General features: G+C 37.0%; 1 protein-coding gene across 4 annotated transcripts in view; it reads left to right on the top strand.

Moving 5' to 3' along the window:
- Positions 1-14,611, top strand: part of LOC113973511 (macrophage mannose receptor 1-like) — a 31,786-nt gene that overhangs the window by 2,323 nt on the left and 14,852 nt on the right. For 2 of the 4 annotated variants that reach the window (XM_027695684.1, XM_027695687.1), the window contains exons 2-15: positions 123-518; positions 1,633-1,806; positions 3,622-3,780; positions 4,587-4,700; positions 6,069-6,215; positions 7,098-7,280; positions 7,827-7,984; positions 8,379-8,489; positions 9,646-9,761; positions 10,191-10,339; positions 11,362-11,561; positions 11,854-11,981; positions 12,600-12,687; positions 13,280-13,409. In XM_027695684.1, the coding sequence (XP_027551485.1) occupies positions 123-518; positions 1,633-1,806; positions 3,622-3,780; positions 4,587-4,700; positions 6,069-6,215; positions 7,098-7,280; positions 7,827-7,984; positions 8,379-8,489; positions 9,646-9,761; positions 10,191-10,339; positions 11,362-11,561; positions 11,854-11,981; positions 12,600-12,687; positions 13,280-13,409 (2,253 nt within the window). Of the gene's footprint in view, positions 1-122; positions 519-1,632; positions 1,807-3,621; positions 3,781-4,586; positions 4,701-6,068; positions 6,216-7,097; positions 7,281-7,826; positions 7,985-8,378; positions 8,490-9,645; positions 9,762-10,190; positions 10,340-11,361; positions 11,562-11,853; positions 11,982-12,599; positions 12,688-13,279; positions 13,410-14,611 lie in introns of those variants that run through there. The other 2 variants (XM_027695686.1, XM_027695685.1) reach the window with 2 other exon arrangements.

Here is a 14,611-nt window from a genome sequence, read left to right as displayed (position 1 = left end):
TATTTGCAATCTCCTGACATGAGTCAGATCAGCATAGAATCAACAGCTCATCTTTCTCTGCACAAGCTCCTTCACCATGTGCTCACCATAAATAGAGTAATCCTGAATGTTTTGTTTTACAGACAGTGAAATATTTTTAATATACAATGAGGATATTAAGCTCTGTTTAAGTGCTCAGAGTTCTGAGGCAGTCACTACAGCCACGTGCAGGAAAAACACTGACTTACAAAAATTCAAGTGGATCTCTGATCATCAGCTGATGAGCGTGGCATTTGCACAATGTTTGGGAGTGCCCTACAAGCAAAACCACGCTAAAATTTCTCTGTACCCATGCAACAAGAAAAGCGAATTCCAGAAATGGGAATGCAGAAATGAGACCTTGGCAATCCAAGGGGAAGATTTCTTTCTCAGTGCTGGCAAAAAAAAGGAAAACATTGTGCTGAAAACAGAATCAGAGACAATAAATAAATGGAAGATCTATGGAACTATGGATGATTTGTGTTCTCGAGGCCATGAAGGTAAAGTTTAAAGGTTAATCTTGATGGTTTACAGAATGCATTTGTTTGCCATCACAGATATGATTCCATGACTTCTGGTTCCCTTAGTCTAACATTAATTGTTCCCCCTGAGGCAATGGTGGACTAGAGGATGATTAGTTCTCATATTCAGGCTTGTATTCCTCCATCCTGGAGAAACACAGCTGCTTAGGTTCAGACAGCATGCAGTATGTGCAAAAAATGTGCTTTATTTTTTCTTTACTTTTAAAGCAGAGGTGGAGGTTATTTTCAGTTGTTAGCATTAACCACTTTTCTCAGTGATGCCTAGCAATAATACAAGAGGCAGTGGAAAGAAACTGATGCACAGAAAATTCCACCTGAATATGAGGACGAACTTCTTTACTGTGCAAATGACCAACCAGTGGAACAGGTTGCCCAGAGAGGTTGCAGAGTGTCCCTCACTGGAGAGATTCAATATCTGCCTGGACACAACCCTATGCCATATGCCCTAGGATGGCCCTCCTTAAGCAGGGAGGTTGGGCCAGATGATCCACTGTGGTCCCTCCCAACCTGACCCATTCTGGCATTCTGTGACTGTAATCAAAGCACTTGATTTAACTTTATACTCTTACTACTGAGATTGTATTAGTATTGTTGGATGAAAGGCAAAAATCTCTAAGTTTAATAGACTAGTATTAATGCAAGGAAATAATCCCATGCATGCTACCTTCAGTTGCTCTACAAGATTTCAGATGCCAAAAATCCTGCAACATTTAACAATTAAATCAATGGCTTACTTTTAATGAATGATAGGAAATTAAGTTACATAATAAAACAATTTCTATTTTTAGAAAGTTATATTTAAATATTTGAGACAAAAATCTCTACAGTTCTTTCATAGTTGGCTACAGTACGAAACTGCTCTGTTTCCAGCTGTTACAGCTGATGATGTACTCCGAAAGGAAACGGTAAATTGCAAGCCCTACCAAGAACTTCCACAAAAGACACTGCTGGTGACAGCAGTTTCCCTGTTACACTGGTGTAACACTTGCCATGCTTTCTCCATGAAGTCTTATGGAGTGTACAGATACGTAGATTCATGTACATATAATAAAATTTATCTTTGCCCCCTCAGATCTGTTTACACTGTTAGGAAATTCCGACGGAGCTCCCTGTACCTTCCCCTTCCAGCTGAGTGGCAGATGGTATGTCGAATGCACTGCTGCTGGCAGGTCAGATGGCTTGCTCTGGTGTGCAACAACACCCGACTTCAATGTGGACCATTTGTATGGGTTCTGTCCCACTGCCAGTAAGTCCCACATGTTGACATAAATATTATAACACAACGTTTTTCGGTAACTTGATCAATATTGAGATGCTGTCAATAATACGGAAAGGAAAAACCTTCTCATGACCTAATTTTACTCAAAAATGTCTCTCTCACAACATAACATTCCTAACAAAAGAAATGAATCTGTTTGCTATTAGTCTGTAGTCAGACTGAAAGTTGTCTGGGTGTGTCCATCAGTAGTCAACACACAGGAAAAGAGCAGTGTGCTTTAATATGACTGTCTTCAGCATAGAATCACCTGAAAAGTGAGATGCTGTTCACAGACTAATACTCATTGATACTTGTGGTAGCAGTAGTATAACCTTTTCTACCCAAGCAAAGCCCTGTTCTGTATAAGAAGATTGGTCTACAGTACATAGGAGTATGTATTTTGTCTTCTGAAAGACATAAAATAAGAAGATTGGCTCAAAGATTTTACTGAAATAGTAGCACCATCAGCATCTCCCTTGTAACGTTTCAGAATACATTACAAGATAAAAGTATGTGCATTGGGGTGCAGGATGAAGAACACCAAAATATGATGTTAATGAAGATATTAAAAATGCTGCCTCAAACCTAATTTTTCAGTGTGATACCACAAAATCAGCATTTGTCATTTTGATAGGAGCATTGCACTGGGTAACCAGGTTCATCTCACTCACAATCACCAACTACCACCATCATTTTGACTGATTTAGTGAAAATTATTCCCTGGTGCAATATTGCAAGCAGCACCTTGAAAAATCCCATAACATCCTCTCTATATAAACTAGAAAACATGAAGTATTTGGCATTACAAAATTGATGGGACATTATCACTAACACTTGAGTCTACAGTTAAAAAAGAATATTAAAATCTGTGAATCAGCAAAAAATAAACACAATAAGAAATAGAAAACATTTCCTCTAATAAATCATTCAAGAATATCTTTTTCTCAAAAAAAGCAAAATTTAGGACAAGTCATAATCACAGCTTATTTCAGCACTTGCCCAGGGAACAGTTTTGCTAACAGCGAGATCTCAGAAGACAATTTCTAAATTCCAGAACACATGCCAGACAACAAATACAATTCCAGCTCCTCATCTGCTCCTCACTGGACCCTTCACCAGCTCTCTTGCCCTTCTCAATGTCTTTCTTTGGGCAAGGAGCCCAAAACTGAACCCAGTATTTGAGGTGCGGTGTCACCAGTATCCCCCAAGTACAGGGGGGCAATCACTGTCCTGGTCCTGCCGGCCCCACTATTCCTGATACAAGCCAGGATGCCACTGGTCTTCTTGGCCACCTGGGCACAATGCTGGCTCATGTTCAGCTGGTTATCAAACAATACCTCCAAGTTCTTTTCCACTGGAAAGCTTTTCAGCTGCTCTCTTCCAAGCCTGTAGAATTGTCAATGTAATTAGTGATGGCATGATTTCAAAAGCAAAGTTTCCATTACTGGAAATGTTTGTACTTCAGTTGTGTTTAAGCCAAGAATAAACTTGGACATAGTCTGTGAGCTGCTGAACAGGATTTCAGAGTAGACAATGAGCAAGATACAGTTTTGCTTTACTGATATCTTTACAAATTTTTTTTCATCTGGAGATTATAAAATTTGAAGAGGAAAGTGAAAAATAAAGAATGAAGGCCCATCTCTGCTACTTTAAATTGCAAACCCTCTTTTACTTAACAAAGATCAAGCTTGCTTGCTCCAGAGTGTCATTTCACAAGTAAGCTTGCAGTAGAATTTTGTCATAACATTTTGTGTAAAACGTTTATTACAAACTGAGATACTAAATCTCCTTTCTCTCACACAGACAATGACAGATTTTGGAGTACAGACCCTTTGACAGGAACCTACTACCAGATAAACTACCAGTCAGCTCTCACATGGCACCAAGCAAGGAAGAGTTGTCAGCAACAGAACGCAGAATTACTCAGTGTTACAGAGATACATGAACATATGTATCTAAGAGGTGAACTAATAATCAAGATTCAATAAAAAGTGTGTCAGAGAGGTTTTTGTAACTGATTTCAAAGGGTTTTAAGCACTTTACAATGAATAGCTGATGTAAAAAAATACATGTACTAATATACTATATATATGTACTAATCAGAAATAGCAAAATTATTGTAAATTAAGCTTTTTATAGGTGGAACTTCTGTAAGTTGTGGAATTGCCATTTGAAATTATTTATATTATTACTTAAGAATTTCCAGATAATTAAGCAAAAGTTAGCTCAAGCTCAGAAAACACTGGAAAGGTCCTAGAAAGGGACCTTAGAAGAAGAAACAACATTTTAGGCAGCAGTCATTATATGACTTTCGTGTTAATGAATCAGTATTCTTCACGTATATCTAATGAAATAGTTTTTTGGAAATACCATGCAAATTTTATACAGAAGACTCCTAAAAATTTAAAGACTTTCTGGATTGATGCACATTCTTTACGGTGAAAGTCCAATATCAATTGCATCACAATCAAGAGAAGTTGTAACAGTATTAATAATAGCAATTCAGTCTTTCCATTTGCAAAGCTTATTGTTTACATATAACTGTAGAATGGCACTAAATTCAGATAAACTACTTTGTAAAATAGTCTTTTGCAATTCTCTACCCTTTATTTACAGAAAACCCCCTCTCAGTTTATTACCAGTACACATGGATTCTGTACTGAACTTAGAAATCACTAAGCAGACTTTTAATATCTTCTTCTAACCTTTGAAAATACAGAACATTTCCTAACAAATCTTACCAGAATTCAATTCTTTTGGTTGCCTAGATTTGATTGACAGCAAGAGATCCTCTCTCTGGATTGGGCTTAACAGCCTGAATCTCAACAGCGGCTGGCAGTGGAGTGGTGGCATTCCCTTCAGATACTTTAACTGGGCACTAGGTAATAATCTTTTTTAACAGTTTTAGGAATTAATATTTCCCACCAGTATGATTAATGCATATTAATTGAAGTCCTATAGTATTCCCCATGAACATGAGGAAATGGAGCCGAAAGGTATGAGAGATGTGAGATGGAAAATCTGAGAATTATGCTTTCCTTCACTAGATGTACGTTATGGAATTTCAAACAGAAGAGCTAAATAGTCTCATCTCCTACCAGACGCAGATAAAGTAAAAAGTACTAGATGAGCTGTAGCAAACTGGGAATGCCTTCAAGTCATTAAATCCTCTGTGTCTTTACAACTGTCATAAGGGTTATCAGATCCTGCAATCTGCAAGGACTCAGCTGTCAGTAAGCATCACTCTTGGAAAGCCTTCCTCTTATGCTTTTCTACTCTTCTCTCCTCTTTAACATTCAAGAGAGCCTGTAAATAGAGTTCACATCCCTGTCAGTTTATCTTTGAAGGTGTCTTAATGATTGTCATGGCAACAGTCAATTGCCGCAAATGCTGAATAAATCCAAGCATAGTCCATCTTTTGGCCTTTCTAAGTCTCAGAGATGTCACCTGCTTTTATCTGGCACAGAGGATGAAGGAAAAGCCCAGAGCTGCTGAGTCTGGTACAGGATTTTGTACCTTCTGCTGAGCTGGTCAAATTCCTTAAGCCCTGCAGAGAAGAGGAGTTGGCTCTCAGGTCAAGCAGCCCACTCACCCAGAGCTCCTGTATCCCCACATGATGACTGTGATCATGAGTTCAAATACACATTTCCAGTTAACTGCAAAATTGTTTTAAGTTGTAACTTTCGGGGAAGGGGGGAAAAAAAGTAATTCATCACACTGTGGACCTCTCTGAGAAAAGGAAAACACTGACCATTCCCCAAATAGGGATCGTGGTCCTGGAGAAACTTCTGAAGGGTTCATTGAAGAGGCAGGCAGAGGAGAGACACAGCAATTGTGAGGAGGCTCTGCTTGCAGCAAGGCACAAATCTGCATCCAAATTGCCAAAGGGACATGCAGAAATGACCTTTTCAAAGGGCTGTTTAATGCAGCCTTTCCACCAGTGCATAGTACAGTCTCTCTTCTGAGCAACCCAATAATTTTTGCAAAACTTACAGGACTGTCTTATTTTTGAGATCACTATGCTGCCATCAAATGTGGCAGAAAGTGTGAATTATTCAATAAGCATATAAAGAAATGTTTTGATGGGTACTTCTAAATTACATTTTCTTATCTCTGGTAGAAAAATAATTGTAGCAGTGAAGTCACAAGCCTATAATTGACACATTAAAAGGCTGGATGTAAATTGTTCTTTTAGCTGCTGACATAAAACCTGTGCTACATAAAAATAATTCAGTTTCTATTCCATGAAGGAAGCCCTGAACCCGAGTCTGAGAAACTCTGTGCGGTACTAAATCCCAGAAGAGATGCTAAATGGGAAAACAAGCCATGTGATCTGAAACTTGGCTATATCTGTAAAAAGGAAAACTCCACAATGGATCCTTTCATTCTTTCATCAGGTATGTCAAGTAAATAAAAAAATCATTTTGATAAAGACAGAATTTGTGTCACTAAAATTATATTTAATGGCTATTTGAAATTTTAAAAAAAAGTACGCATTGTAATTTGTTCTTCTGCTATGACGAGGGGTACAGAAGGAAGCATACTGTAATTTCTTTACCCAAATATATTTAAATACTGAAAATGTTCCTGGTACCCAGTAACCACACAAGCATTTTTACTAGGATAAGCCATACACTATCATGAAAGTATCATGGTCTGCATGGACATGAAAATACAGTTAGAGATGCCTCACCCTTCCTGCAGTGCATTCCAATGAAAACACCGAAGTTCATCACTGAAGGCTTGGCAAAGTGGCACCAGTAGGCTCAAAGCAACATCTTGGTGATGTTGCCTGTAACCTAGAAAGATGGCAAAAAAGAGCAAGTTCCTTCAGAACACTTTTCTAGTACACTTCTCTCTGATTTATTTAATGAGACTCAGTATGGGAAGCCACATGTGCAGAGAATTATTTGCGCTGCAGTAATAATGCCTTTATGAAATTTGCAGAACATAACTGGGTAGGATATATTGTGTGGAAACACTATATATGAAGTTCCAAAATATTCCTCTGTCCAACAGTGAATACTTCACAGTAGTGAAGCTCAGTAACCACTGGCTCCAGTATTTTCCTCTTTTGTTAAAATGCAGTAGGTTTTTTGTAAAAGTACAGTGAGCAAAAACACACAGACTAAAATATATGTGTGAGGAATGAATAGAAGTACTGCTTATTTGTAATAATTTTAATTCTAATTAGTTAATTAACTCATTTTCAATGTAATTGCAGTTATTCTAGACTTCCGTTTGCACTTTAAAAATTTGAAATATCTATTGATTTTGAGGGAATGCAGAACCTGTTAAATGCCCAGAAGGATGGTTACCCTATGGAGGTCACTGTTTCATGGTTCACAGAGACCCCAAAGAATGGAGAGAAGCCCTAATTTCCTGCAATTACAGCAATGGCAATCTGGCCAGTATTCACAACCCTGAGGAGCATGGCTTCATACTGTCTCAGCTTGGCTACCGTGAGTGTTTCTACAGGGCAGTGTTTGGTACAAATGCAGAACTGTATTATTAGAAATCTTACAGGGTTTAAATAAAATAATTCTTACTTATTTATTACAAACATTTATAGGTAAGGCCACAGATACATGGGTTAGAAAAACCTCAAACACCAGCAAACCACAAGAGGAATCATTATGCTTTCTTCATTTTTGTTTTCATTCTTTTCAATTTGATTTTCATTTGTTTTTCACTGCATGAAATCACTTGAAGGAAATAACAGCTCTAGTTACTGCAGCATTTGGACTGATTATCTGCCTCAGACACCTTGTAGCTATAGATACAGTAATGGATTTTACTGATAAAGCTGAGGAATCTTATTTCCCGCTGTATCTCATTTTTAACTTCTTGAAAGAGGAATGTGAATTAGGATTTAAAACAAACTCCTCTGTCTTTCAATATAGATGAATTTGCATTGTAACATTGCAATTTCAGCTCATTTCCACAAAATCTTGCTCCAATGGACTGTTTCAACTTGGGTGATAACACAGATGAATCTCTGTTCTTAGAAGCTGTAGATGAGCTGTGGATTGGCCTGAATGACCTCAAAACTCAAATGTACTTTGAGTGGAGTGACGGGACTCCTGTTACATATACCAAATGGTTGCCTGGAGAACCAACCCATGAAGTCAATGGGCAAGAAAATTGTGTCATTATGGCAGGAAAGGTGAATCATTCCTCATTTGTGTAGCATTGTACTAATTGAGTTTTGGTTATATTTCTAGGGGATTCTTTTAATTCAACTTAGCAACAAATCAGAGAGTGGTATCTTCATTCAGACATATGATTGTCCTAAATGAAATTTAAAATGAAATTATATATAACTAGATGAATATTCATATCTGATTGTGAGTGTACATTATATGCCAAGCAAACGTTAACAGTCTGCCAGTGCCACTTAGAATAACATTAACCTCTTCATTAAGCCCAAATACTCGGAATTCACTAAAAAGTACAGATCTTCATTGTCCCATTGAAACATATTTAAAAGAAATAATAATGTTTCTAAAGGAAACAGGTTCTGCCTCACTGTTTTTCACCTCTTCCCAAATTGCAACTAGGATGGATACTGGGCAGACAATGCCTGTGACAGAAAGTTAAGTTATATCTGCAAAAGAGGCCCACTACAAGGAGTTTCTGAAACAGCAAAGACTGATCCTGCCTGCCTGAAGGTAAGAAGAAAGCATATCCAAGAATCTGGTTAGCAAAAATCCATTGTTTTCGTAAACTCCACTTGACACTGAAACAATTTTTTTCTGTCTTTCCTAACAAGTGTGATTCTACAACAAATTCAGGGTGATAATTTTCACTACAATCCCTTATTTAAAATAAAGTTATTTTGAATTTTTTTTTTAGAGAATGTGAGTCAGGCCTATTATCTCAGAAGTCTCTGTGAAAGGGGTTAAAGCCATTACTGCGGTTTTTGCATATTTTTTATATTGTTCAATAACCATCTGTGGTTATTGAAGCTGTAGTAGGGACTGCTAACAATTTCTGGACTATGTGACATGATGCAAGACGATGACAAATCTCACTATTCAAGCCAAATCAAAACAATAAAATCACTTTTGAGTGAATTTGTTTTGAACAAATTATTGTATCTTACTCGGGGTTTTTTCCTTCTCTTTTCCCTCTTTTTACTTTTCTATTTACTACTATTCTATATTTAGTAACCTTTCCCACAAGCCCATATGAGGAGCAGAGTTGAGACTCATTGTGTTCAATGGAACTAGGCAGCAGCCAAATACTGAACACAGATTTTATTTACCTTTCTTTGGTGCAGCAAGCAATCTATGATCTGCCATAAGAGGGAAAATGACTTAGAATTCACCTGTAATTTTCAGGATTTTGCTTTTCAATTGTATTTATGTTACTTCTTCAGTCAGACTTTAGGTGAGCTGATGAATTAAAGCAATTAATTAGTCTAGTTATTGTACCTTTAGCCATGAAACATCAGGAAACTTGAGTCAGTATCTCTACTATAACACAGACTACTCTTTTCGATTCTGAGCAAGGAAATATTTTATTCACCTGATTCTGAATGCACTCTCCGTTCTTAGGAGAGTCCTAAGTCCCTCTGACTTTTTTAGCAGTAAAAATGTATCCATTATTAGTTGTCAAAAAGTAAGACTTATATGCATGAAATGTCTTCTTTCTGCACTTAATGTTTGCTAAGTTTAATTTCCATTAGTCCATTGGAATTCAAATGAATACATTAACACATTAGGTTATATTAAAAATATGTTGATTTAAGAGTATTCATTGAAGTTTAGGTACTATAATATATACCTTTTTTTACTGCAACTACATTTCACATGTTCTTGACAGGGCTGGGAAAGACATGGTTTTTACTGCTACCTAGTTGGACATACCTCTGTAACATTTTCAGAAGCAAAGAAAACCTGTGAAAGGAGCAATGGTTATTTAACAAGTATAGGAGACAGGTATGAAAAAAGTTTAAAAACTGTATATCTGGTGCAACAATATTGGAATTTTAAAAAATAGTTGAGAACTTTTTGGGAAAAAGAAAAACAGATAACCACAGAATATCCTTTTTCTGAAATAAAAATAATTAATAAGCACAGTATGGATTTTCTAACTAAAAATAATTTACACGTTGATGTTTTACAGTACTTTACTCTGAAAGGAGAGACAAAAGCAACTTCTGCTCTGTAAACAGGAGTTTTTCGGTATAGCACAGCTTCACCTGCTATTGAAGCTAGCATCTGAAACCCAGTAAAACAACATATTTCCATGTAAGAGAAAGGCTAATGGAGACTTCATTCATTCCAGTCTTGTGAATTTTGGGATGCTGAGGAATGGAAAACTAAGGGAAAGCTAGGCTTAATGCCATTTGACTCCTGTCATTTCAGATATGAGCAAGCCTACCTAACCAGCCTTACTGGTCTGAGCTCGGAGAAGTATTTTTGGATTGGTCTCTCAGACATAGAAGAGCGAGGGAGTTTCAAGTGGGTGACTGGTGAAGGTGTTCTGTACACAAACTGGAACGCAGCAATGCCTGGTACTCTGCCATTGGACTAAAGCTATACTACTAAGGAACTTCCTGTGTTCTAATTCTAAACTGTTTTCCAACTTTGATAAAACACATCCATGATGACCCACACAAACATTCTGCCTTTGAAACTAGAGTGTCTTTGATGCATGTACTCAGCACTAGTGAGGCTGCAGCTCAAATCCTAGGTTCAGTTTTGGGCCCCTCACTACCAGAAAAACATTGGGCTGCTGGAATGTGTCCAGAGAAGGGCAATGAAGCTGGTGAACGGTTTGGAGCACAAGTCTGATGAGGAGTGTCTGAGGGAGCTGGGGTTGTTTAGCCTGAAGAAAAGGACACTCAGGGGCCACCTCATCACTCTCTATAACCACCTGAAAAGAGGCTGTAGCCACATGGGAGCCAGTCCCTTCTCCCAAGTAACAAGAAACAGGGCAAGAGGAAATGGCCTCAAGTTGTCCCAGAAGACTTTTAGATTGGATATTAGGAAAGATTTCTTCACTGAAAGGGTGGTCAGACCTTGGAATAGACTGCCCAGGGAAGTGGCTGAGTCACCATCCCTGGAGGTATTTACAAGATGTGTAGATGTGGCACTGAGGGACGTGGTTTAGTGGTGGGCCTGACAGTGCTGGGTTGGCCTCAATGATCTTAAAGATCTTTTCCAACCTAAATTATTCCACGATTTTTCTATGTTGCCATGAAAATATTTCTTTTCTGACTCCTCATTGTTTACAAGAGCAAAATCAAACTGAGAAGAAAGGGTGAAATCCCTTCCATCCTTGGTGACAGGCTGCCAAATCCTTGCTGTGAGTGGCATAGGAAAGAGGCAGGCAAGGGGCTGTTCATGCAGTCAAAGGGGAGGGAAGATGAAAGACTTGACTTGCTGGTTTCCTCTTTTTACAAAGCTCCTCTTCTGAGTGGACACTACACTTATTATTTCAAATAGTCTTTTGTAAATTAATCACATGAGTTGTAAAAATGTCAAGGGAACCACTGGAAAACACATTTTTATTTTTTTTTTATATCTCACAAAGGAAGTGAAGCTGGTTGTGTTGCCCTAAGGACTGGAAATGCAGCTGGACTATGGGATGTTCAGAACTGTGAAGTTAAGGCAAAATTTCTCTGCAAAAAATTAGCTGAAAAAGTCACTGTTCCTCTCATTCCTGAAACCGTTCCTGATTCCAAATGTCCCTTTGGTTGGGATACAAGCAATAGCACTAATGCATGCTTCAGAGTAAGTACTGGTTTTTGCAACAATCCTACTCATTAAACAGAAGAGCTCCAAATAGATAGGGAATCTAAACCTCACAGAAGGGCACCTTATAGCACAAATGTAATAAGCTTTTTCATGACTGTTCAAATATCATTGCAGTTTTCACTCTATCAATGATATGTAAGGTTATCCAAGTAGCATACTTTTTAATCCATATTATACATGATAATTGTAATGGAAAGTTTTCCTGTTTTGCTTATACAAGGCATATGTTTAACACACTGTAAATACAGTGTTCTATCTGAATCTACAGGATTTTGTGAGAGAAGAAAACCAAAAGAAAACATGGTTTGAAGCCCGAGAATTCTGCAGAGAAATAGGAGGAGATCTGGCGGCCATTAGAAGTGAAAAAGAGCAAACAGTGATAGAAAACTTAATAAAGTAAGCAAACGAACTCTCTAATAATTGATAATTTGGTGTAACAACACATTATATAGTAATAAATTGTATTATTCTTGTGTTGCCCCTGAAATAATTAGTTGAAAATCTGTTTTTCATCATCATAATAATAAGAAAAATAAGTGAGGAAATGGCTCAGATGGGTAATATTGTCAAAGAAATTTTTTGAATTCCCAAAGTTTTTCATAATTTGTAAACATTTTAAATTCAGAAAAAAATAACCCAACAACAAAATTTGTTGAATGCTTCTCCTTCAGACCTTTTTCTAAGTTTGTTTACTGAATCATTTTGAAACTAAATTGTGTCTTCCAGCATCCCTGAACATTTTATTTCTCAAAGAACACTTTAATCACAACATCAATAAAGGAAAACAATGTGCTCTGTTTTCAATACAACCATTTGCAAAGTAGGAAATTTTAAGGTGTGAACTTCACTTTCTTGCCAATGCGAGTTTGCTAACTAACAGTACTTTTTGTTTTTAAAATTTCTGCTGTATTTGAAGTCTTCAATAAGTGTTATCATCCCACATACCTTGTAAAATTGAGCAGCACTAACCATATATATCATCTTCTTCCCCCACACATTTTTTTCACACTCTAGAAAAAAATCACCATCATCTCAGCCTTTCTGGATAGGTTTGCAGTGTTTGGATCCTGATGGTGGGCTTTCCTGGAGTGACGGATCACCAGTGAGTGCTTCACCTTGCTAGTTTCTTTCTGTTCTGACTTTTTTGCTGCTGGAGCTGTTTCCATGACCAGTGTACTTAAGTTGTATAAGAATTTCAAAAAATGTCTACCTTGCAACTGGGTAACTCTAAATCATTATTCTTCACACTGGATTGGAAAAAAAACCACAAACGAACAAACCAGAAAAGGCCAATAAACCCTGAGGTTATACCATCACAACACTGATGATTACAACAGAGGACTACATTTGGCTACTATCCAAGTCACAAATACATGAGAAAGGTCTCTCCTAACTTCTATTAGTCACTGGTGATATATTGCCATGATCCTTTCCCCTGCTTTTTATTTATAATTTAATTTGATTCCAGTTTTCATGGGACTGCTACAGTCTGTTAAACGCTGCATAAACTCAGAGCATTTCTTTTCTCTTGTGTAGTGTCTGTAATTGCTTTAATAGCCCACATTGGCTGCACAGACAGAAGAGGAAAGAAAGAAGTGGTTTGAAACTTTGGCACCACTTCTCACTCCTTACAGAGTACAACTGTTTTCTCCTGTATGATAAGAATAAAAACTAAAGCTGTGTTTCCTCTGTAGGTGAATTATAAAGCAAAGAATTATTTTTACGATACTGCATTTGAAGATTGTGGAGCAATCAGGGAAGACCCTTTATGGATTATGGACCACTGTGAATACAGTCATAACTGGATTTGTGAAATAAAGAAAGGTAGGTTACTTTTTACCCTAAATTCACTTTAGGAAGAAATTTAAGCTGAATCAAAGCAGGAAGGTTTGCAAATTACATACTGGTAAAAAAACTGGTTGATTTCATAGGAATTTTGCATACAGAAAAATAGATCAAGATATACAAATACTTTCAGAATACAACATTTCATCTGTTAGTGATAAAATTTTTTGTTTTATTTAAAAAAAAATCCATGATACACTTTACTGAAATTATACCTCTTTATGTAATTATGTAAACATAGAAAATAAGTTGAAAGAAGAACCTACCTTGTAAAATCCACTGCTCTGCACAGAAGCAGATATTTGTCAAAACATAAGTTCGGACTGATATGGAACTGCATGTTTCTTGGAACTTTTACCTGTAGGGAATATCCAAGTTGAGAGGGATAAGGGGACAAAGAGGGAGAAAGAGAAGATAACAATTTGAAAAAAAGGAAACACTAGCTTAAATTTCCATATCCTTTGTGAAATGAAACTTCACTCCGCTGCTCAGATGTCGCTAGTATTCTACACAACAACACATTAGTCACCTACTCTAAACAAGACTACAACATCATAGAATCTTTTTGTAAGATGACACTTAAAGACACTCCTGTAACAGGCTTGCTGTAATTAAAAGAAGGTAATGAAAGCTTAAAAATTCATATACTTGAAGACAGTAGACAGATTGACATCTTCCTCTCATACAAGCAGTGACATCTTCTCTGTTTATACTTCTGTAGGTTTTTTCCCAAATAAAACTTCGGTTGGGAAAAATATTCAGTGAAATAGAGAGGAATAAATCACAACTATGTGTTTAGCTACATATTTTAGTTCCCAGACTAACAGCAGTGTTGCTTTGGTGGCTCCCTGGGCTCCTTGACAAAAGCAGTAAGGGTTAACGTTTCAAGTGATACTTTTCTAAATAACATCATTTCTGTGCTGGTGAATTATTCAAAACAATCTTATTCTAACCAAGGCACAGTCTCTGCTTCTCATACTTAAAAAGTAATAGTCATAAACCTCTATCTCAAGGAGATGTCATAAAGACACTTTTCCTGGTAAGTTCCTTTGTAAGTTTTCACCCACATGATCATCATAACTAAAAATCATTAGCATAAGTGTCAATCATAGCTGTATACTGTTAATCATTATTAGTGTATGAATGGGAGAAATTATAGCCCAATGAAATTACCATCATTA

The sequence above is a fragment of the Neopelma chrysocephalum genome, unplaced genomic scaffold (genome assembly GCF_003984885.1).
Source record: "Neopelma chrysocephalum unplaced genomic scaffold, ASM398488v2 Primary Assembly neopelma1_102, whole genome shotgun sequence".
In the NCBI taxonomy this organism is placed as follows: Eukaryota; Metazoa; Chordata; class Aves; order Passeriformes; family Pipridae; genus Neopelma; species Neopelma chrysocephalum.
The sequence above is the reverse complement of the archived record's forward strand: the minus strand, read 5'-3'. Positions and strand labels throughout refer to the sequence as shown.